We start from the raw sequence: 23,279 nt of genomic DNA on the forward strand, positions 1-23,279 counted from the left end.
AATGCCTGTCAAATTAGATTTGACATTGCAATGTCAAATGGTATAACCCATTACGCCATTTGACTCCCATCCCAATTTTAAGATTATGCTTATTTAATGATAATAAACAACCTACTGTTGTACACAAACCAACAATAATTTTGTAAAATCCAACCTGAGCGGTGCAAACACGACACACATGCATATCTCCTTGTATGGGCCGTTCTGTCCCTGAAGTCATTTACTTTATGTGTACGAGCACGGATCTGCATACATAATACATTCCGTACAGACAGAGTGAAATGTAGGAGCTGTTCACACTGCTCAAAAATGGTTAAATAAAAAAGAATTGCAACACGACAGACTCGCATATCTTTTTGTATGGGCCGTTCTGTCCGTGACGTCAGTTATCTCCATACATGAAGATCCGTGCTCATACATACATACATACACACCAAGCCAGATGTAGTAGGAGCGGTTAGCACCACTCAAAAATATATATGAAGGTTTGCTTTCCAGTTAATTTTTTAGCCCACTATTTGTAACCCATTACTTTACGTGTCAATTACCTAATGTTATAATCCTGGGCAATACACGCACTCAAGCCATATGTCAAATTGCCCGGCTTCAACGGGAATCGTATGCTTGCATTTTGCTAAGAGTTACGTTATTAATTTTCTCCTCTGACTTGAATGGGAAAATGCAAAAAATAAACTTTCCCCAAATTTGGAGATGACTGACATCATAGATGTTTTGATATCATAGACCACATGAGACCGACATGGAAGCCAAATGGGAAAATGCTGATGTCCATATATGGGCATTCCGAGATATGGGCTTAATATTGATGAAATAAGGGATCTCCATATGTGGGCATGAAAGTGACAAGGACTGACAGAGATCTCCATATATTGCCATTCATTTATTAGTGAATTCACTTTCACCATTAGCTTCAATGGTAAGAATTAATTTGCAAGTGTGACTCACGTTACGGCAACAACACTTGCAATTGAACAATTGCGTCTTTCTAGTTTGAATCAGTATTATTTTTGCTGAAATACATCATGTAATGACTTGCAACCTTTTATTGTAAAAATCCAAGCTAGGCTGCTTATGTCTACCATCCCCCTATGTGATATAAAGCGACTGCCTTGTGTCCACAGTAGCGCACTGCAAGACAGACAGAGAGGCAGTGCTGAATCTCACAACCTTCAGAATGCGTACCAGCCTGGGGCGCCCGCTGGCTTACCAGTCTAGGCTTTTGTCGCAGGTTCGAATCCCGACCTTTGCTGTGTGTCACTCCCCATCTCTCTCCCCATTACCTGTCAGTCTATTGTCCTATCAATTAAGGCATATAAAAGCCAAATAAATCTTAAAAAAAAAAAAAAAAAAAAAAAGTGTACCATGCCACTTGTGTATCTGTCCATCTGGAACTCCGGGTCCATCATCAATTGTTCAATTGTTCAAGAAATATAATACAAAAATCAATAATGCTTCTGACTCGCTGACCATCTATTTTTCCACCTTCAGATGTGTCTTCACTTTTCATAATCACAATTTTTTTCAAAAGTTTTCCCAAATAATGGCCTGTAGGGCAGGCAGTGTAGGGCCGTACATTGCTGTAGGCAAGGTTCAGTGGCTGCCTGGGGCCCCACACAGTCAGGGCCATGTTATTCTATATATATATATATTATATATATATATATGAAGAGTTCATTTGCAAAAACAGATAACTCCGTTTTTATAAATGTTCACAAATCCAGCTTTTTTATTGTGCACTCAAAGTAATATCAATCAAACTGAAGTTGGGTGGATTTGACTAAGTAAAAATGACTTAACAAAATAGATGTATCATAAAAAATGTTACTTTATTAGAAAATAGTTTTTCTTTTAATTTAAACTTATTTTTTTGGCAAAAACAGATAACTCCAACAGTCGTTTTTTATCAAAAACAGATAACTCCACAATTGATGTTTCACCATTGAATTTTGCCATATCGAGGACGCAAAAAGGATTTCCAGAATTTTACAGGAGAGAAAAAACAAAGTTTTGACAACATACTTAAGTAGTCTGTACTTTTATAGGGGCCACATGTAGCCACCAGGGGGCACAATAGGGGACAACTCAGGGGCCCCTGGGGTGCTAAAGGTGCACCGTTGCTCCAATCTGCACCAAACTTGGCACAACCACTTTTCAGGGGTCTACCATGACAATAGTCACACCAGGGGCCACCTCACAGGCCACACCAGGGGCCCCAGTGTACCATATCAAGGGCCCCCGGGGGCCCCAGGGTGCCAAAGGCACACCCTTGCTCCAATCTGCATCAAACTTAGCATGAACACTGTTTAAGGGTCTGCCATGACAATAGTCACACAAAGGGCTAAACCAGGGGCCCCAGTGTACCATATCAGGGGCCCCCGGGGGCCCCGGGGTGCCAAAGGCACACCATTGCTCCAATCTGCATCAAACTTAGCATGAACACTGTTTAAGGGTCTGCCATGACAATAGTCACACAAAGGGCTAAACCAGGGGCCCCAGTGTGCCATATCAGTGGCCCCTGGGGTCCCCAGGTGCCAAAGGCGCACTGCTGCTCTGATCTGCACCAAATATGGCACAAATACTGTCCATGGGTCTACCATGACAATAGTCACACCAGGGGCCACCTCACAGGCCTCATCAGGGGCCCCTGTATATCAGGGGCCACTGGGAGCCACACGCCACATGGGGCCACATGGTAGACCCCTGAACATTGTTTGAGAAAATGTTGGTGCATAATGGGGCAACAGTGCGTCTATGGCACCCAGAGGCCCCTGGGGGCCACACATGGCCCCTGAGAGCCACACATGGCCCCTGGTGTGACTTTCCTCATGGCAGACCCCTGAACAGTGTTTGAGACACTTTTGGTGCATAATGGGGCAACAGTGTGCATAATGGGGCAACAGTGCGCCTATGGCACCCAGAGGCCCCTGGGGGCCACACATGGCCCCTGGGAGCCACACATGGCCCCTGGTGTGACTTTGCTCATGGCAGACCACTGAACAGTGTTTGAGACACATTTGGTGCATAATGGGGCAACAGTGCACATAATGGGGCAACAGTGCGCCTATGGCACCCAGAGGCCCCTGGGGGCCACACATGGCTCCTGGGAGCCACACATGGCCCCTGGTGTGACTATCTTCATGGCAGACCCCTGGAACAGTGTTTGAGACAAGTTTGGTGCATAATGGGGCAACAGTCTGCCTACGGCACCCAGAGGCCCCTTGGGGCCACACATGGCCCCTGGGAGACACACATGGCCCCTGGTGTGACTATCCTCATGGCAGACCCCTGAACAGTGTTTGAGACACTTTTGGTGCATAATGGTGGCAACAGTGTGCATAATGGGGCAACAGTGCGCCTATGGCACCCAGAGGCCCCTGGGGGCCACACATGGCCCCTCGGAGCCACACATGGCCCCTGGTGTGACTATCTTCATGACAGACTTCTGGAACAGTCTTTGAGAGAAGTTTGGTGCAAAACGGGGCAACAGTGCGCCTGTGGCACCCAGAGGCACCTGGGGGCCACACATGGCCCCTGGGGGCCAAACATGGCCCCTGGTTTGACTATCCTCATGGCAGACCCCTGAACAATGTTTGAGACAAGTTTGGTGCATAATGGGGCACCATCTTGGATCACATGGTCTAAACACGCTGCCCAATGGATTTATCTGTTTCTGCAAACAAAGAGCTATGTCACTTGTCTGTTTTTGCTACAAAACCTGATCTTTGAGGGCGTTTAGAATGGGATATATCTGCCTTAACAACAAAATTGATTTTATATTCTAATAAAACTCTAAGTTAACTCTTATTTACAATAGTTATCTCATTTTTTTCCAAAATGGCTTTTATCTGTTTTTGCAAATGAACTCTTCATATATATATATATATTATTTTTTCCTCTTTTTTCTGTCTTATTTCTCACCTCAAATGTTTTCACATACATATTGTAGTTAGTGTACTGTTTGAAATTATTTTGTTGGTGGCCTACTGGCAGAGTACACAATACATTTTACTCTAATTTTACACTAATCAGTGTAATGTGTAATAGTTGTAGACCCCCCCCCCCCCCCCGTAGTGGTTTTCATTAGTACCGGATGATTTTTTTTTTCCTTGCTTGTTTTCATCAGTAGGGTGATGTTAAAATCAAACGAACTTCTTGAATCTTGATTTAGGATGATGTTGGACTAAGGTCCAACATAATTTTGTTCATTATTAATCGCCCAGCTTCAGTTGCAGTTTCGGTTCAAAGATGGCGATAATCAGCATGATGCAGAAACCAAGCAATATGCCAGCATTCTGCAGCAGATAGAAGCCACTCTGACTTCTGAAGCCTTGGTTCCTAGCATCTTTATGTATTATTTCTGGTAGCATGTCCACCAGGGCCACATAGAGAAAAAGTCCAGCGGTGAAAGGAAAGATCCATACGACTATGTTCTCATAGTAGTGTCCAATAGAAATGCCAATAAACATGCCCACGTAGGCAAGCATGGCCGACAACAGATTGTAGATGATAGCCTGGCGCACACTCATACCCGCCTTCAACAGCACCGCAAAGTCACCCAGTTCATGAGGAAGTTCATGGCAGAAGACAGCTAGAGAGGTACTGAGACCACTGGTCAAGCCATCACTAAAGGCAGCGCCTATTGCCAGGCCATCAGTGAAGTTGTGCAAGCCGTCTCCCATGAGAACCATCCAGGCCAGTGTGGCGATCCCAGCCTCTTGGATGTGCTCCTGGGAGTGGTGATGCCTGTGTGGCTGGTGGTGGTGGTTCAGTATGTGGTTGTATTGACGTTGATGCGTGGGCCCCCCGGCGGCGCTCTCACAGTCATCCACCAGAACTGGGGGATGACTGGGGGTCACAGAAATGTCGACTGGCAGCGGGTGGGGCAGAGCCCGCATCTCCTGACCCTCTACATCGATGCCCATTCTGTCGCAGGTCACTGAGGGGTCTTTGTTGTGGTTCTTGTGATAGTACATCTTTCCCAGAGTCAGCAAGTGTTCCATGAGCAACATGGAGTTGATTCCTGCCAACACCATCAGACCCTTCCACACCCCGTCAAGACTCTCCTCGTGCTCCTCATGCTCTTCAAGGACACTATGACTGTGGTGGTGGTGGTGGTGACCACCTTGGGAATGGGGGATGAGGTGAAGCAAAGCGTCTCCACAGAGGGTGCCCACTGCCAACGCAACCAGGAAGCTGAGAAGGAAATTGTAGAAGGAGTGCTTCATCAGAGGGATGAGGAATACCCCAAGCAGAGATGCAAGACTGATCACTGTGACGGACACAATGCCACCCACCCATGCTGTGGTGGCATTTTTTGGGGGGTGGTCATGTTCGCCGTGTCCGTGGTCATGTTCGCCGTGTCCGTGGTCATGTTCGCCGTGGCCGTGGTCATGTTCGCCGTGTCCATGGTCATGTTCGTCGTGTCCATGGTCATGTTCGCCGTGTCCATGGTCATGTTCGCCGTGTCCATGGTCATGTTCGCCGTGTCCATGGTCATGTTCGCCGTGGCCATGGTCATGTTCGCCGTGGTCATGGTCGTGGTCGGTGTTGTTGCACTTGCCATGTTGATCCGGATGGTGATTGCCAAAATAAGGATGGCTACTTTCTTGGCCCAGCTGCTCGTCGTAATGTTGAACCATGGCCGTCCTGATGCTGTCCAGGTCGGCACTGTGCAGTAGACGCTCCAGGCCTGCCAGAGACATGCTACCGTTCTCCCCGTACTGGTGGAATATAGACTCTAGATGTTGTTGTTGAGTGGCTTCTGCTCTCTGGCTGTGTACCACTACAGAAAGAATCCACAGCACAGCCAGACATGCTCTCAATGTCCTCTTACCACCCATCATCATTCTGATGTGTTGTCCTCCGCTCCCACTATGTGCTTTATTCTGTTGATCAGCGTTTAGAATGCTGTACAGTAATTACACCTGCTGAGTGGAAGATAATAACTTCTATCTGCTCCTGGATGAAGGGGAACGGTTCAGATTCCTTCGAGACCTGCCTTTTAAAGGTCAAATTAATCACCACTGTGACGTCATGCCACGTCATGGCACATTGCATGCCTTTATATAGCTTTTGTACACATTCATGTTTCCAAGCAACCAGAAGCACACAAAGCCAACAAATGCGGACAGATCGGGCAGAGGAACAGCTATGCCCATATATAGAGATCCCTGATGTCAGAATAGGAATTGGAGTGGCCGAACAGTCCTGCCTACAGAGGATGACTGTGAGAACAAGTATCACTCTAACTTCCATAACACAGTGAGGAATAGAGCACTGCTGCTGGGCTGCACTAAACCCTACCTAGTGGACACGTCCCCACTGCGTTAAGATAGAGCAGAGAGAATGTTAATTACCGCTCAATTTAACACTTATTTCTTTACTTTCTGGGACTGTGCGATACAAATGTCATACTGTACCTCAATACTTACCAGTAAGACTCCCTATCGGGAGGTAAGCGACCGTCAGGTTATTCTCTGCTCAGCCCTGGTATAAGAACCTGTGTGCACATATAGAAAAGGTTATTTGATTGCCTGACTCCAGCCCATAGACCCGCCCACTCTCTGAGCGGACTGGTTCTCTTGGTCTGGTGTTGCGTAATGAACCTAGAGTTTCTCTGGTCTGAGGCAAGACCAGGCCAATGAGAGTCGGAGCCTCGGAGGAGGGGGTGGGTCTAACGAGACAGCAAATCAGCAGAAACAGAAAATTAACAGAAACAGTGGAGGGAGGGGGAGCTCAGCCAGAGCTCTTAATTGCTCCCTTTGAACTTCAAAGGGGGTTGTGCACACCTCATTAGTGATCTCTCTAATCAATGAAAGCATCAAAGACAACAACGTGTTTTATTCCTGTTATAGAGGGGAGGGGGAGGGGGGAACACAACCCCACCAGATCTCTTGTGATATGGAATTTCACATTTCAAATCCCCTCCCCTTTGAAATCTCTTGTCAATGGGACAATGTCAGACTCAATCTCCAGCGCAGAGTCTGAAATCAGGCTAGCTATTTGAGATCCTGGGCTCATAGCCTCCAGATGGCGTTGTGAGCTACTTCCATTTTAATACTTTTTAACCTAGCCACATGTGCTGTGAGACCCTATCCATGCAGACTGTAGAACCAGCCATGTGCTGTTGAGACGCTATCCATAGGGATATTCACGTTTGCATGTTTGGGCCGTTCTGTCCCTGACAGCTCTGATGACCCTGTGGACCCTCTATGACGTCTTGTGGCAAATAAAGGTGGCTAAATTGTGCCTGAATAATTTCTGCATTTCTGTGTGGAGTTCTCAGGAAAACATTGTTAATTAAAATTCTGTATTTACGTATAGGTGTCCATGATAATGCCTGTCAAATTAGATTTGACATTGCAATGTCAAATGGTATAACCCATTACGCCATTTGACTCCCATCCCAATTTTAAGATTATGCTTATTTAATGATAATAAACAACCTACTGTTGTACACAAACCAACAATAATTTTGTAAAATCCAACCTGAGCGGTGCAAACACGACACACATGCATATCTCCTTGTATGGGCCGTTCTGTCCCTGAAGTCATTTACTTTATGTGTACGAGCACGGATCTGCATACATAATACATTCCGTACAGACAGAGTGAAATGTAGGAGCTGTTCACACTGCTCAAAAATGGTTAAATAAAAAAGAATTGCAACACGACAGACTCGCATATCTTTTTGTATGGGCCGTTCTGTCCGTGACGTCAGTTATCTCCATACATGAAGATCCGTGCTCATACATACATACATACACACCAAGCCAGATGTAGTAGGAGCGGTTAGCACCACTCAAAAATATATATGAAGGTTTGCTTTCCAGTTAATTTTTTAGCCCACTATTTGTAACCCATTACTTTACGTGTCAATTACCTAATGTTATAATCCTGGGCAATACACGCACTCAAGCCATATGTCAAATTGCCCGGCTTCAACGGGAATCGTATGCTTGCATTTTGCTAAGAGTTACGTTATTAATTTTCTCCTCTGACTTGAATGGGAAAATGCAAAAAAGAAACTTTCCCCAAATTTGGAGATGACTGACATCATAGATGTTTTGATATCATAGACCACATGAGACCGACATGGAAGCCAAATGGGAAAATGCTGATGTCCATATATGGGCATTCCGAGATATGGGCTTAATATTGATGAAATAAGGGATCTCCATATGTGGGCATGAAAGTGACAAGGACTGACAGAGATCTCCATATATTGCCATTCATTTATTAGTGAATTAACTTTCACCATTAGCTTCAATGGTAAGAATTAATTTGCAAGTGTGACTCACGTTACGGCAACAACACTTGCAATTGAACAATTGCATCTTTCTAGTTTGAATCAGTATTATTTTTGCTGAAATACATCATGTAATGACTTGCAACCTTTTATTGTAAAAATCCAAGCTAGGCTGCTTATGTCAAGCGACTGCCTTGTGTCCACAGTAGCGCACTGCAAGACAGACAGAGAGGCAGTGCTGAATCTCACAACCTTCAGAATGCGTACCAGCCTGGGGCGCCCGCTGGCTTACCAGTCTAGGCTTTTGTCGCAGGTTCGAATCCCGACCTTTGCTGTGTGTCACTCCCTCTCTCCCCATTACCTGTCAGTCTATTGTCCTATCAATTAAGGCATAAAAGCCAAATAAATCTTAAAAAAAAAAAAAAAAAAAAAGTGTACCATGCCACTTGTGTATCTGTCCATCTGGAACTCCGGGTCCATCATCAGTTGTTCAATTGTTCAAGAAATATAATACAAAAATCAATAATGCTTCTGACTCGCTGACCATCTATTTTTCCACCTTCAGATGTGTCTTCACTTTTCATAATCACAATTTTTTTCAAAAGTTTTCCCAAATAATGGCCTGTAGGGCAGGCAGTGTAGGGCCGTACCTTGCTGTAGGCAAGGTTCAGTGGCTGCCTGGGGCCCCACACAGTCAGGGCCATGTTATTTTATATATATATTAAGGCTGGGACTTTAACTGATTAATTGCGATTAATTAATTACAGAAAATTAACGCGATTAAAAAAATTAACGCATTTTAATCGCACTTAGTTTTTGCACCACAGAACCTTCAGTTTCGGGCATACCGATCATAGCGATGCACCAACCAAGAAGAGACAACAAACGCAAAGGGAGAAGTAGCCGATCAGAGCGCTTTGCTTGGCCCAGTGGATGCGAAATTTAGATTTAAAAAACTCACTAGTTGATTCACTCGTACAACAAAATGTGTTTTACTTGAAAAAAATGCTTCTCAGGTCAAATATCGATGGGCGATTAAAATGTGATTAATTGCGATTAATTAATCACAGAGCCTGTAATTAATTAGATTAAAACTTTTAATCGCATCCCAGCCATAATATATATATTATATATATATATATATATATTATTTTTTCCTCTTTTTTCTGTCTTATTTCTCACCTCAAATGTTTTCACATACATATTGTAGTTAGTGTACTGTTTGAAATTATTTTGTTGGTGGCCTACTGGCAGAGTACACAATACATTTTACTCTAATTTTACACTAATCAGTGTAATGTGTAATAGTTGTAGACCCCCCCCCCCCCCCCCCGTAGTGGTTTTCATTAGTACCCGATGATTTTTTTTTCCTTGCTTGTTTTCATCAGTAGGGTGATGTTAAAATCAAACGAACTTCTTGAATCTTTATTTAGGATGATGTTGGACTAAGGTCCAACATAATTTTGTTCATTATTAATCGCCCAGCTTCTGTTGCAGTTTCGGTTCAAAGATGGCGATAATCAGCATGATGCAGAAACCAAGCAATATGCCAGCATTCTGCAGCAGATAGAAGCCACTCTGACTTCTGAAGCCTTGGTTCCTAGCATCTTTATGTATTATTTCTGGTAGCATGTCCACCAGGGCCACATAGAGAAAAAGTCCAGCGGTGAAAGGAAAGATCCATACGACTATGTTCTCATAGTAGTGTCCAATAGAAATGCCAATAAACATGCCCACGTAGGCAAGCATGGCCGACAACAGATTGTAGATGATAGCCTGGCGCACACTCATACCCGCCTTCAACAGCACCGCAAAGTCACCCAGTTCATGAGGAAGTTCATGGCAGAAGACAGCTAGAGAGGTACTGAGACCACTGGTCAAGCCATCACTAAAGGCAGCGCCTATTGCCAGGCCATCAGTGAAGTTGTGCAAGCCGTCTCCCATGAGAACCATCCAGGCCAGTGTGGCGATCCCAGCCTCTTGGATGTGCTCCTGGGAGTGGTGATGCCTGTGTGGCTGGTGGTGGTGGTTCAGTATGTGGTTGTATTGACGTTGATGCGTGGGCCCCCCGGCGGCGCTCTCACAGTCATCCACCAGAACTGGGGGATGACTGGGGGTCACAGAAATGTCGACTGGCAGCGGGTGGGGCAGAGCCCGCATCTCCTGACCCTCTACATCGATGCCCATTCTGTCGCAGGTCACTGAGGGGTCTTTGTTGTGGTTCTTGTGATAGTACATCTTTCCCAGAGTCAGCAAGTGTTCCATGAGCAACATGGAGTTGATTCCTGCCAACACCATCAGACCCTTCCACACCCCGTCAAGACTCTCCTCGTGCTCCTCATGCTCTTCAAGGACACTATGACTGTGGTGGTGGTGGTGGTGACCACCTTGGGAATGGGGGATGAGGTGAAGCAAAGCGTCTCCACAGAGGGTGCCCACTGCCAACGCAACCAGGAAGCTGAGAAGGAAATTGTAGAAGGAGTGCTTCATCAGAGGGATGAGGAATACCCCAAGCAGAGATGCAAGACTGATCACTGTGACGGACACAATGCCACCCACCCATGCTGTGGTGGCATTTTTTGGGGGGTGGTCATGTTCGCCGTGTCCGTGGTCATGTTCGCCGTGTCCGTGGTCATGTTCGCCGTGGCCGTGGTCATGTTCGCCGTGTCCATGGTCATGTTCGTCGTGTCCATGGTCATGTTCGCCGTGTCCATGGTCATGTTCGCCGTGTCCATGGTCATGTTCGCCGTGTCCATGGTCATGTTCGCCGTGGCCATGGTCATGTTCGCCGTGGTCATGGTCGTGGTCGGTGTTGTTGCACTTGCCATGTTGATCCGGATGGTGATTGCCAAAATAAGGATGGCTACTTTCTTGGCCCAGCTGCTCGTCGTAATGTTGAACCATGGCCGTCCTGATGCTGTCCAGGTCGGCACTGTGCAGTAGACGCTCCAGGCCTGCCAGAGACATGCTGCCGTTCTCCCCGTACTGGTGGAATATAGACTCTAGATCAGGGGTCTTCAACAGGGGGTCCGCGACCCCTAGGGGGTCCGCGGAGGTACTGCAGGGGGTCCGCGAAATTATTGCTTAAAAAAAAAAAAAAAGGATTTCAAAAAATGTTTTTCCTTTTTTTTTTTTTTTTGCCATTTTCCACATTTATGTTTAAAAATAAATCATGATTCTATCCATTTTGAATAGCTTGAATACATGATTGCTATTGACATATTATTAACATTTGTTCTCAGTTAATAAGTAGTATGTTTAGAAATGGTTGTGGTACGGCCCACCCTGCTCGCTGTAACTTGTACATGTTTAAAATAAAAAATATGTCGTAGCCCCGACCCCCCCACCTTACGAGGTGGTAGGGGGTCCCTGCTCCATCTCCCCATCAGTTTGGGGGTCCCCGGCCTGAAAACGTTGAAGACCCCTGCTCTAGATGTTGTTGTTGAGTGGCTTCTGCTCTCTGGCTGTGTACCACTACAGAAAGAATCCACAGCACAGCCAGACATGCTCTCAATGTAATCTTACCACCCATCATCATTCTGATGTGTTGTCCTTTTTGAGTGGTGCAAACCGCTCCCACTATGTGCTTTATTCTGTTGATCAGCGTTTAGAATGCTGTACAGTAATTACACCTGCTGAGTGGAAGATAATAACTTCTATCTGCTCCTGGATGAAGGGGAACGGTTCAGAATCCTTCGAGACCTGCCTTTTAAAGGTCAAATTAATCACCACTGTGACGTCATGCCACGTCATGGCACATTGCATGCCTTTATATAGCTTTTGTACACATTCATGTTTCCAAGCAACCAGAAGCACACAAAGCCAACAAATGCGGACAGATCGGGCAGAGGAACAGCTATGCCCATATATAGAGATCCCTGATGTCAGAATAGGAATTGGAGTGGCCGAACAGTCCTGCCTACAGAGGATGACTGTGAGAACAAGTATCACTCTAACTTCCATAACACAGTGAGGAATAGAGCACTGCTGCTGGGCTGCACTAAACCCTACCTAGTGGACACGTCCCCACTGCGTTAAGATAGAGCAGAGAGAATGTTAATTACCGCTCAATTTAACACTTATTTCTTTACTTTCTGGGACTGTGCGATACAAATGTCATACTGTACCTCAATACTTACCAGTAAGACTCCCTATCGGGAGATAAGCGACCGCCAGGTTATTCTCTGCTCAGCCCTGGTATAAGAACCTGTGTGCACATATAGAAAAGGTTATTTGATTGCCTGACTCCAGCCCATAGACCCGCCCACTCTCTGAGCGGACTGGTTCTCTTGGTCTGGTGTTGTGTAATGAACCTAGAGTTTCTCTGGTCTGAGGCAAGACCAGGCCAATGAGAGTCGGAGCCTCGGAGGAGGGGGTGGGTCTAACGAGACAGCAAATCAGCAGAAACAGAAAATTAACAGAAACAGTGGAGGGAGGGGGAGCTCAGCCAGAGCTCTTAATTGCTCCCTTTGAACTTCAAAGGGGGTTGTGCACACCTCATTAGTGATCTCTCTAATCAATGAAAGCATCAAAGACAACAACGTGTTTTATTCCTGTTATAGAGGGGAGGGGGAGGGGGGAACACAACCCCACCAGATCTCTTGTGATATGGAATTTCACATTTCAAATCCCCTCCCCTTTGAAATCTCTTGTCAATGGGACAATGTCAGACTCAATCTCCAGCGCAGAGTCTGAAATCAGGCTAGCTATTTGAGATCCTGGGCTCATAGCCTCCAGATGGCGTTGTGAGCTACTTCCATTTTAATACTTTTTAACCTAGCCACATGTGCTGTGAGACCCTATCCATGCAGACTGTAGAACCAGCCATGTGCTGTTGAGACGCTATCCATAGGGATATTCACGTTTGCATGTTTGGGCCGTTCTGTCCCTGACAGCTCTGATGACCCTGTGGACCCTCTATGACGTCTTGTGGCAAATAAAGGTGGCTAAATTGTGCCTGAATAATTTCTGCATTTCTGTGTGGAGTTCTCAGGAAAACATTGTTAATTAAAATTCTGTATTTACGTATAGGTGTCCATGATAATGCCTGTCAAATTAGATTTGACATTGCAATGTCAAATGGTATAACCCATTACGCCATTTGACTCCCATCCCAATTTTAAGATTATGCTTATTTAATGATAATAAACAACCTACTGTTGTACACAAACCAACAATAATTTTGTAAAATCCAACCTGAGCGGTGCAAACACGACACACATGCATATCTCCTTGTATGGGCCGTTCTGTCCCTGAAGTCATTTACTTTATGTGTACGAGCACGGATCTGCATACATAATACATTCCGTACAGACAGAGTGAAATGTAGGAGCTGTTCACACTGCTCAAAAATGGTTAAATAAAAAAGAATTGCAACACGACAGACTCGCATATCTTTTTGTATGGGCCGTTCTGTCCGTGACGTCAGTTATCTCCATACATGAAGATCCGTGCTCATACATACATACATACACACCAAGCCAGATGTAGTAGGAGCGGTTAGCACCACTCAAAAATATATATGAAGGTTTGCTTTCCAGTTAATTTTTTAGCCCACTATTTGTAACCCATTACTTTACGTGTCAATTACCTAATGTTATAATCCTGGGCAATACACGCACTCAAGCCATATGTCAAATTGCCCGGCTTCAACGGGAATCGTATGCTTGCATTTTGCTAAGAGTTACGTTATTAATTTTCTCCTCTGACTTGAATGGGAAAATGCAAAAAAGAAACTTTCCCCAAATTTGGAGATGACTGACATCATAGATGTTTTGATATCATAGACCACATGAGACCGACATGGAAGCCAAATGGGAAAATGCTGATGTCCATATATGGGCATTCCGAGATATGGGCTTAATATTGATGAAATAAGGGATCTCCATATGTGGGCATGAAAGTGACAAGGACTGACAGAGATCTCCATATATTGCCATTCATTTATTAGTGAATTCACTTTCACCATTAGCTTCAATGGTAAGAATTAATTTGCAAGTGTGACTCACGTTACGGCAACAACACTTGCAATTGAACAATTGCGTCTTTCTAGTTTGAATCAGTATTATTTTTGCTGAAATACATCATGTAATGACTTGCAACCTTTTATTGTAAAAATCCAAGCTAGGCTGCTTATGTCTACCATCCCCCTATGTGATATAAAGCGACTGCCTTGTGTCCACAGTAGCGCACTGCAAGACAGACAGAGAGGCAGTGCTGAATCTCACAACCTTCAGAATGCGTACCAGCCTGGGGCGCCCGCTGGCTTACCAGTCTAGGCTTTTGTCGCAGGTTCGAATCTCGACCTTTGCTGTGTGTCATTAAGGCATAAAAGCCAAATAAATCTTAAAAAAAAAAAAAAAAAAAAAGTGTACCATGCCACTTGTGTATCTGTCCATCTGGAACTCCGGGTCCATCATCAGTTGTTCAATTGTTCAAGAAATATAATACAAAAATCAATAATGCTTCTGACTCGCTGACCATCTATTTTTCCACCTTCAGATGTGTCTTCACTTTTCATAATCACAATTTTTTTCAAAAGTTTTCCCAAATAATGGCCTGTAGGGCAGGCAGTGTAGGGCCGTACCTTGCTGTAGGCAAGGTTCAGTGGCTGCCTGGGGCCCCACACAGTCAGGGCCATGTTATTTTATATATATATATTATATATATATATATATATATATATTATTTTTTCCTCTTTTTTCTGTCTTATTTCTCACCTCAAATGTTTTCACATACATATTGTAGTTAGTGTACTGTTTGAAATTATTTTGTTGGTGGCCTACTGGCAGAGTACACAATACATTTTACTCTAATTTTACACTAATCAGTGTAATGTGTAATAGTTGTAGACCCCCCCCCCCCCCCCCCGTAGTGGTTTTCATTAGTACCCGATGATTTTTTTTTCCTTGCTTGTTTTCATCAGTAGGGTGATGTTAAAATCAAACGAACTTCTTGAATCTTATTTAGGATGATGTTGGACTAAGGTCCAACATAATTTTGTTCATTATTAATCGCCCAGCTTCTGTTGCAGTTTCGGTTCAAAGATGGCGATAATCAGCATGATGCAGAAACCAAGCAATATGCCAGCATTCTGCAGCAGATAGAAGCCACTCTGACTTCTGAAGCCTTGGTTCCTAGCATCTTTATGTATTATTTCTGGTAGCATGTCCACCAGGGCCACATAGAGAAAAAGTCCAGCGGTGAAAGGAAAGATCCATACGACTATGTTCTCATAGTAGTGTCCAATAGAAATGCCAATAAACATGCCCACGTAGGCAAGCATGGCCGACAACAGATTGTAGATGATAGCCTGGCGCACACTCATACCCGCCTTCAACAGCACCGCAAAGTCACCCAGTTCATGAGGAAGTTCATGGCAGAAGACAGCTAGAGAGGTACTGAGACCACTGGTCAAGCCATCACTAAAGGCAGCGCCTATTGCCAGGCCATCAGTGAAGTTGTGCAAGCCGTCTCCCATGAGAACCATCCAGGCCAGTGTGGCGATCCCAGCCTCTTGGATGTGCTCCTGGGAGTGGTGATGCCTGTGTGGCTGGTGGTGGTGGTTCAGTATGTGGTTGTATTGACGTTGATGCGTGGGCCCCCCGGCGGCGCTCTCACAGTCATCCACCAGAACTGGGGGATGACTGGGGGTCACAGAAATGTCGACTGGCAGCGGGTGGGGCAGAGCCCGCATCTCCTGACCCTCTACATCGATGCCCATTCTGTCGCAGGTCACTGAGGGGTCTTTGTTGTGGTTCTTGTGATAGTACATCTTTCCCAGAGTCAGCAAGTGTTCCATGAGCAACATGGAGTTGATTCCTGCCAACACCATCAGACCCTTCCACACCCCGTCAAGACTCTCCTCGTGCTCCTCATGCTCTTCAAGGACACTATGACTGTGGTGGTGGTGGTGGTGACCACCTTGGGAATGGGGGATGAGGTGAAGCAAAGCGTCTCCACAGAGGGTGCCCACTGCCAACGCAACCAGGAAGCTGAGAAGGAAATTGTAGAAGGAGTGCTTCATCAGAGGGATGAGGAATACCCCAAGCAGAGATGCAAGACTGATCACTGTGACGGACACAATGCCACCCACCCATGCTGTGGTGGCATTTTTTGGGGGGTGGTCATGTTCGCCGTGTCCGTGGTCATGTTCGCCGTGTCCGTGGTCATGTTCGCCGTGGCCGTGGTCATGTTCGCCGTGTCCATGGTCATGTTCGTCGTGTCCATGGTCATGTTCGCCGTGTCCATGGTCATGTTCGCCGTGTCCATGGTCATGTTCGCCGTGTCCATGGTCATGTTCGCCGTGGCCATGGTCATGTTCGCCGTGGTCATGGTCGTGGTCGGTGTTGTTGCACTTGCCATGTTGATCCGGATGGTGATTGCCAAAATAAGGATGGCTACTTTCTTGGCCCAGCTGCTCGTCGTAATGTTGAACCATGGCCGTCCTGATGCTGTCCAGGTCGGCACTGTGCAGTAGACGCTCCAGGCCTGCCAGAGACATGCTACCGTTCTCCCCGTACTGGTGGAATATAGACTCTAGATGTTGTTGTTGAGTGGCTTCTGCTCTCTGGCTGTGTACCACTACAGAAAGAATCCACAGCACAGCCAGACATGCTCTCAATGTAATCTTACCACCCATCATCATTCTGATGTGTTGTCCTTTTTGAGTGGTGCAAACCGCTCCCACTATGTGCTTTATTCTGTTGATCAGCGTTTAGAATGCTGTACAGTAATTACACCTGCTGAGTGGAAGATAATAACTTCTATCTGCTCCTGGATGAAGGGGAACGGTTCAGAATCCTTCGACACCTGCCTTTTAAAGGTCAAATTAATCACCACTGTGACGTCATGCCACGTCATGGCACATTGCATGCCTTTATATAGCTTTTGTACACATTCATGTTTCCAAGCAACCAGAAGCACACAAAGCCAACAAATGCGGACAGATCGGGCAGAGGAACAGCTATGCCCATATATAGAGATCCCTGATGTCAGAATAGGAATTGGAGTGGCCGAACAGTCCTGCCTACAGAGGATGACTGTGAGAACAAGTATCACTCTAACTTCCATAACACAGTGAGGAATAGAGCACTGCTGCTGGGCTGCACTAAACCCTACCTAGTGGACACGTCCCCACTGCGTTAAGATAGAGCAGAGAGAATGTTAATTACCGCTCAATTTAACACTTATTTCTTTACTTTCTGGGACTGTGCGATACAAATGTCATACTGTACCTCAATACTTACCAGTAAGACTCCCTATCGGGAGATAAGCGACCGCCAGGTTATTCTCTGCTCAGCCCTGGTATAAGAACCTGTGTGCACATATAGAAAAGGTTATTTGATTGCCTGACTCCAGCCCATAGACCCGCCCACTCTCTGAGCGGACTGGTTCTCTTGGTCTGGTGTTGCGTAATGAACCTAGAGTTTCTCTGGTCTGAGGCAAGACCAGGCCAATGAGAGTCGGAGCCTCGGAGGAGGGGGTGGGTCTAACGAGACAGCAAATCAGCAGAAACAGAAAATTAACAGAAACAGTGGAGGGAGGGGGAGCTCAGCCAGAGCTCTTAATTGCTCCCTTTGAACTTCAAAGGGGGTTGTGCACACCTCATTAGTGATCTCTCTAATCAATGAAAGCATCAAAGACAACAACGTGTTTTATTCCTGTTATAGAGGGGAGGGGGAGGGGGGAACACAACCCCACCAGATCTCTTGTGATATGGAATTTCACATTTCAAATCCCCTCCCCTTTGAAATCTCTTGTCAATGGGACAATGTCAGACTCAATCTCCAGCGCAGAGTCTGAAATCAGGCTAGCTATTTGAGATCCTGGGCTCATAGCCTCCAGATGGCGTTGTGAGCTACTTCCATTTTAATACTTTTTAACCTAGCCACATGTGCTGTGAGACCCTATCCATGCAGACTGTAGAACCAGCCATGTGCTGTTGAGACGCTATCCATAGGGATATTCACGTTTGCATGTTTGGGCCGTTCTGTCCCTGACAGCTCTGATGACCCTGTGGACCCTCTATGACGTCTTGTGGCAAATAAAGGTGGCTAAATTGTGCCTGAATAATTTCTGCATTTCTGTGTGGAGTTCTCAGGAAAACATTGTTAATTAAAATTCTGTATTTACGTATAGGTGTCCATGATAATGCCTGTCAAATTAGATTTGACATTGCAATGTCAAATGGTATAACCCATTACGCCATTTGACTCCCATCCCAATTTTAAGATTATGCTTATTTAATGATAATAAACAACCTACTGTTGTACACAAACCAACAATAATTTTGTAAAATCCAACCTGAGCGGTGCAAACACGACACACATGCATATCTCCTTGTATGGGCCGTTCTGTCCCTGAAGTCATTTACTTTATGTGTACGAGCACGGATCTGCATACATAATACATTCCGTACAGACAGAGTGAAATGTAGGAGCTGTTCACACTGCTCAAAAATGGTTAAATAAAAAAGAATTGCAACACGACAGACTCGCATATCTTTTTGTATGGGCCGTTCTGTCCGTGACGTCAGTTATCTCCATACATGAAGATCCGTGCTCATACATACATACATACACACCAAGCCAGATGTAGTAGGAGCGGTTAGCACCACTCAAAAATATATATGAAGGTTTGCTTTCCAGTTAATTTTTTAGCCCACTATTTGTAACCCATTACTTTACGTGTCAATTACCTAATGTTATAATCCTGGGCAATACACGCACTCAAGCCATATGTCAAATTGCCCGGCTTCAACGGGAATCGTATGCTTGCATTTTGCTAAGAGTTACGTTATTGCGACCGTAGGTCGCACTTACTACAGAAAGCTCCACCAGGTGTCCGTGCGTCCGTCAGTCAGTCCGTCAGTCCGTCACACGTCAGATGTCACACTTTTGCCCTGCTCATATCTCCGCAACCGTTGCCCCGATCCATGCCAGATTTTGCACACACACTCCTTACCTGCCAAACTACAACCTCCAGGGACCCCCAGCTCCCTCGGGGACCCCCAAGTGTAAAAAATGAGCACATGTGCAAAAATTACCAAATGACCACCCCAACGGGGCTGCTCACGGGGAATTCCTGGGGACCACCCACTCCTGGTGCTCCAGAACGGATGCAAAAGTGGTGACGCCCCCAGTGGAGGACCCCCTCCACTGCAGCTCACATAAAATGCCGTAACTCGGCCTAGGAGCGTCCGGGAGAGCCGGGGCCGGTACCTATTCGTCCGCCAAGGCAACGCGGAGACCCCACCCCTCATTTCTCACATGGCCCTCTTCTAGCGCCACCTTCAGGCCGATTTTTACAACACATTTTTGCCCACTACTCCTACAGTTTTGGCCCTAAAATCACACAAATTGCTACACAATATGTCTACACTCATCCCATCAACATGAATCTGTCCCATATAGCTCCACCTTCAGGCCGATTTTTAAAAACACATTTTTGGACACTGCTCCTACAGATGTTGCCCTAAAATCACGAAAATCACTACACAGTATGTCTACACTCATGTCATCAACATGGCTCAGGCAGATTTTGGAAAAACACATTTTTGCCCTATTTGTGGAGATAAGTGTGACCTACGGTCGCTTATCTCCCGATTAGGGAGTCTTACTGGTTAATTTTCTCCTCTGACTTGAATGGGAAAATGCAAAAAATAAACTTTCCCCAAATTTGGAGATGACTGACATCATAGATGTTTTGATATCATAGACCACATGAGACCGACATGGAAGCCAAATGGGAAAATGCTGATGTCCATATATGGGCATTCCGAGATATGGGCTTAATATTGATGAAATAAGGGATCTCCATATGTGGGCATGAAAGTGACAAGGACTGACAGAGATCTCCATATATTGCCATTCATTTATTAGTGAATTAACTTTCACCATTAGCTTCAATGGTAAGAATTAATTTGCAAGTGTGACTCACGTTACGGCAACAACACTTGCAATTGAACAATTGCGTCTTTCTAGTTTGAATCAGTATTATTTTTGCTGAAATACATCATGTAATGACTTGCAACCTTTTATTGTAAAAATCCAAGCTAGGCTGCTTATGTCTACCATCCCCCTATGTGATATAAAGCGACTGCCTTGTGTCCACGGTAGCGCACTGCAAGACAGACAGAGAGGCAGTGCTGAATCTCACAACCTTCAGAATGCGTACCAGCCTGGGGCGCCCGCTGGCTTACCAGTCTAGGCTTTTGTCGCAGGTTCGAATCCCGACCTTTGCTGTGTGTCACTCCCCATCTCTCTCCCCATTACCTGTCAGTCTATTGTCCTATCAATTAAGGCATAAAAGCCAAATAAATCTTTAACAAGACGAACCTCGGTTCGAAGTGAAGCGGTGGACAGATAGAACCCTTATTCTTGACCAATCCTCAAGGTATCCATTCATCTGACCGGGAGGAACACCACACACATATTCTAGATGTACAGGACATATAAATTATCATTTTTTATTAAATATTTTAATTAATATTAATTTTATTTATTTTCAATTTCTTATTTTAATGTATTTTTTTTAAACCCATTATACCAACCGGTATAAGGAAAGACCTGTTCATTCTGGCCTGGAGTGACCATATATGGACATAAAGTAACATACATTGTGTTTTTGAAGAACCCTATTCATTCTAGACTGAGGTCATATGGTAGTTAAACGGACATTCTGTTTTTGAAAAAGCCTGTTCATTCTGGACTGAAATGACCATATATGGGAGGGGTCTGACCAGGAGGGAAACCGCACACATATTCTAGATGTACAGGACATATAAAGCCTATTCATTCTGAACTGAAATGACCATTGGACATGGGACACACATTTTGCTTTTTTAAAAAGCCTATTCATTCTGGACTGATATTTTACACGTACGGGACAGGAAAAACCTGTTCATTCTGGCCTATAGTGACCATATATGGACATAAGGTAACGGACATTCTGTTTTTGAAAAAGCCTGTTCATTCTGGACTGGATTGACCATATATGGGTGTGATACACAGGACTAGATGTACAGGACATATAAAGCCTATTCATTCTGAACTGAAATTTGGACATGGGACACACATTTTGCTTTTTGAAAAAGCCTATTCATTCTGGACTGATATTTTACACGTACGGGACAGGAAAAACCTGTTCATTCTGGCCTATAGTGACCATATATGGACACTATAGGCCGGACATTCTGTTTTTGAAAAAGCCTGTTCATTCTGGACTGGATTGACCATATATGGGCGTGATACACACAAAGCCATTCATTGGAAGCGGTTTCCACCGCTTAAAAAAAAAGTGTACCATGCCACTTGTGTATCTGTCCATCTGGAACTCCGGGTCCATCATCAGTTGTTCAATTGTTCAAGAAATATAATACAAAAATCAATAATGCTTCTGACTCGCTGACCATCTATTTTTCCACCTTCAGATGTGTCTTCACTTTTCATAATCACAATTTTTTTCAAAAGTTTTCCCAAATAATGGCCTGTAGGGCAGGCAGTGTAGGGCCGTACCTTGCTGTAGGCAAGGTTCAGTGGCTGCCTGGGGCCCCACACAGTCAGGGCCATGTTATTTTATATATATATATATATATATATATATATATATATATATATATATATATATATATATATACATATATATAATTTTTTCCTCTTTTTTCTGTCTTATTTCTCACCTCAAATGTTTTCACATACATATTGTAGTTAGTGTACTGTTTGAAATTATTTTGTTGGTGGCCTACTGGCAGAGTACACAATACATTTTACTCTAATTTTACACTAATCAGTGTAATGTGTAATAGTTGTAGACCCCCCCCCCCCCCCCCCCCCCCCCCCGGTAGTGGTTTTCATTAGTACCCGATGATTTTTGCCAGACCCATGAAAGGGTAGGCCTACATAAGCAAATGTCGGTCTGTCCGGTTTTTCTCCATAGATGGTCATGATGATGACATGATGATGACATGAGGGAGGGATAGACCGACAGACAAAGCCTTCATGTCATCACAATGACATGAGGGAGGGACAGACCGACAGACAAAGCAAAAGGCTTTGTCTGTCGGTCTGTCCCTCCCTCTTTTCTCCATATTTGGTCACAATGATGTCACAAATGATGATGACATGAGGGAGGGACAGACAGCCTATAAATGTACCATTACATTTATAGGCCCAGAGGGTTGGCAGAACCGGGGTCTGGCACAACCAGGTTGACCTGGTCTAGTTTTTTCCTTCCTTGTTCTCATCAGTAGGGTGATGTTAAAATCAAACGAACGTCTTGAATCTTTATTTAGGATGATGTTGGACTAAGGTCCAACATAATTTTGTTCATTATTAATCGCCCAGCTTCAGTTGCAGTTTCGGTTCAAAGATGGCGATAATCAGCATGATGCAGAAACCAAGCAATATGCCAGCATTCTGCAGCAGATAGAAGCCACTCTGACTTCTGAAGCCTTGGTTCCTAGCATCTTTATGTATTATTTCTGGTAGCATGTCCACCAGGGCCACATAGAGAAAAAGTCCAGCGGTGAAAGGAAAGATCCATACGACTATGTTCTCATAGTAGTGTCCAATAGAAATGCCAATAAACATGCCCACGTAGGCAAGCATGGCCGACAACAGATTGTAGATGATAGCCTGGCGCACACTCATACCCGCCTTCAACAGCACCGCAAAGTCACCCAGTTCATGAGGAAGTTCATGGCAGAAGACAGCTAGAGAGGTACTGAGACCACTGGTCAAGCCATCACTAAAGGCAGCGCCTATTGCCAGGCCATCAGTGAAGTTGTGCAAGCCGTCTCCCATGAGAACCATCCAGGCCAGTGTGGCGATCCCAGCCTCTTGGATGTGCTCCTGGGAGTGGTGATCCCTGTGTGGCTGGTGGTTCAGTATGTGGTTGTATTGACGTTGATGCATGGGCCCCCCGGCAGCGCTCTCACAGTCATCCACCAGAACTGGGGGATGACTGGGGGTCACAGAAATGTCGACTGGCAGCGGGTGGGGCAGAGCCC

The 23,279-nt window shown here is 45.1% G+C and overlaps 3 protein-coding genes across 3 annotated transcripts; all 3 read right to left on the reverse strand.

Annotated features, from left to right (window-relative positions):
* Positions 1-4,229: 4,229 nt before the first annotated feature.
* Positions 4,230-5,246, reverse strand: LOC308305998 (zinc transporter ZIP6-like; the record flags this gene model as incomplete). Its single annotated transcript, XM_080750897.1, has 1 exon — positions 4,230-5,246. The coding sequence occupies one exon, from the start codon at positions 5,244-5,246 to the stop codon at positions 4,230-4,232; it is 1,017 nt and encodes a 338-aa protein (XP_080607023.1).
* Positions 5,247-9,742: 4,496 nt separating this feature from the next.
* On the reverse strand, positions 9,743-10,759 carry LOC308305999 (zinc transporter ZIP6-like; the record flags this gene model as incomplete). Its single annotated transcript, XM_080750898.1, has 1 exon — positions 9,743-10,759. One exon carries the CDS (start codon positions 10,757-10,759, stop codon positions 9,743-9,745), a length of 1,017 nt encoding a protein of 338 aa, XP_080607024.1.
* Positions 10,760-15,278: 4,519 nt separating this feature from the next.
* On the reverse strand, positions 15,279-16,295 carry LOC308306000 (zinc transporter ZIP6-like; the record flags this gene model as incomplete). Its single annotated transcript, XM_080750899.1, has 1 exon — positions 15,279-16,295. One exon carries the CDS (start codon positions 16,293-16,295, stop codon positions 15,279-15,281), a length of 1,017 nt encoding a protein of 338 aa, XP_080607025.1.
* Between the last annotated feature and the right edge of the window lie 6,984 nt (positions 16,296-23,279).

The sequence above is a fragment of the Nannobrachium achirus genome (genome assembly GCF_963921795.1).
Source record: "Nannobrachium achirus genome assembly, chromosome: 20".
NCBI classification, from domain to species: domain Eukaryota; kingdom Metazoa; phylum Chordata; class Actinopteri; order Myctophiformes; family Myctophidae; genus Nannobrachium; species Nannobrachium achirus.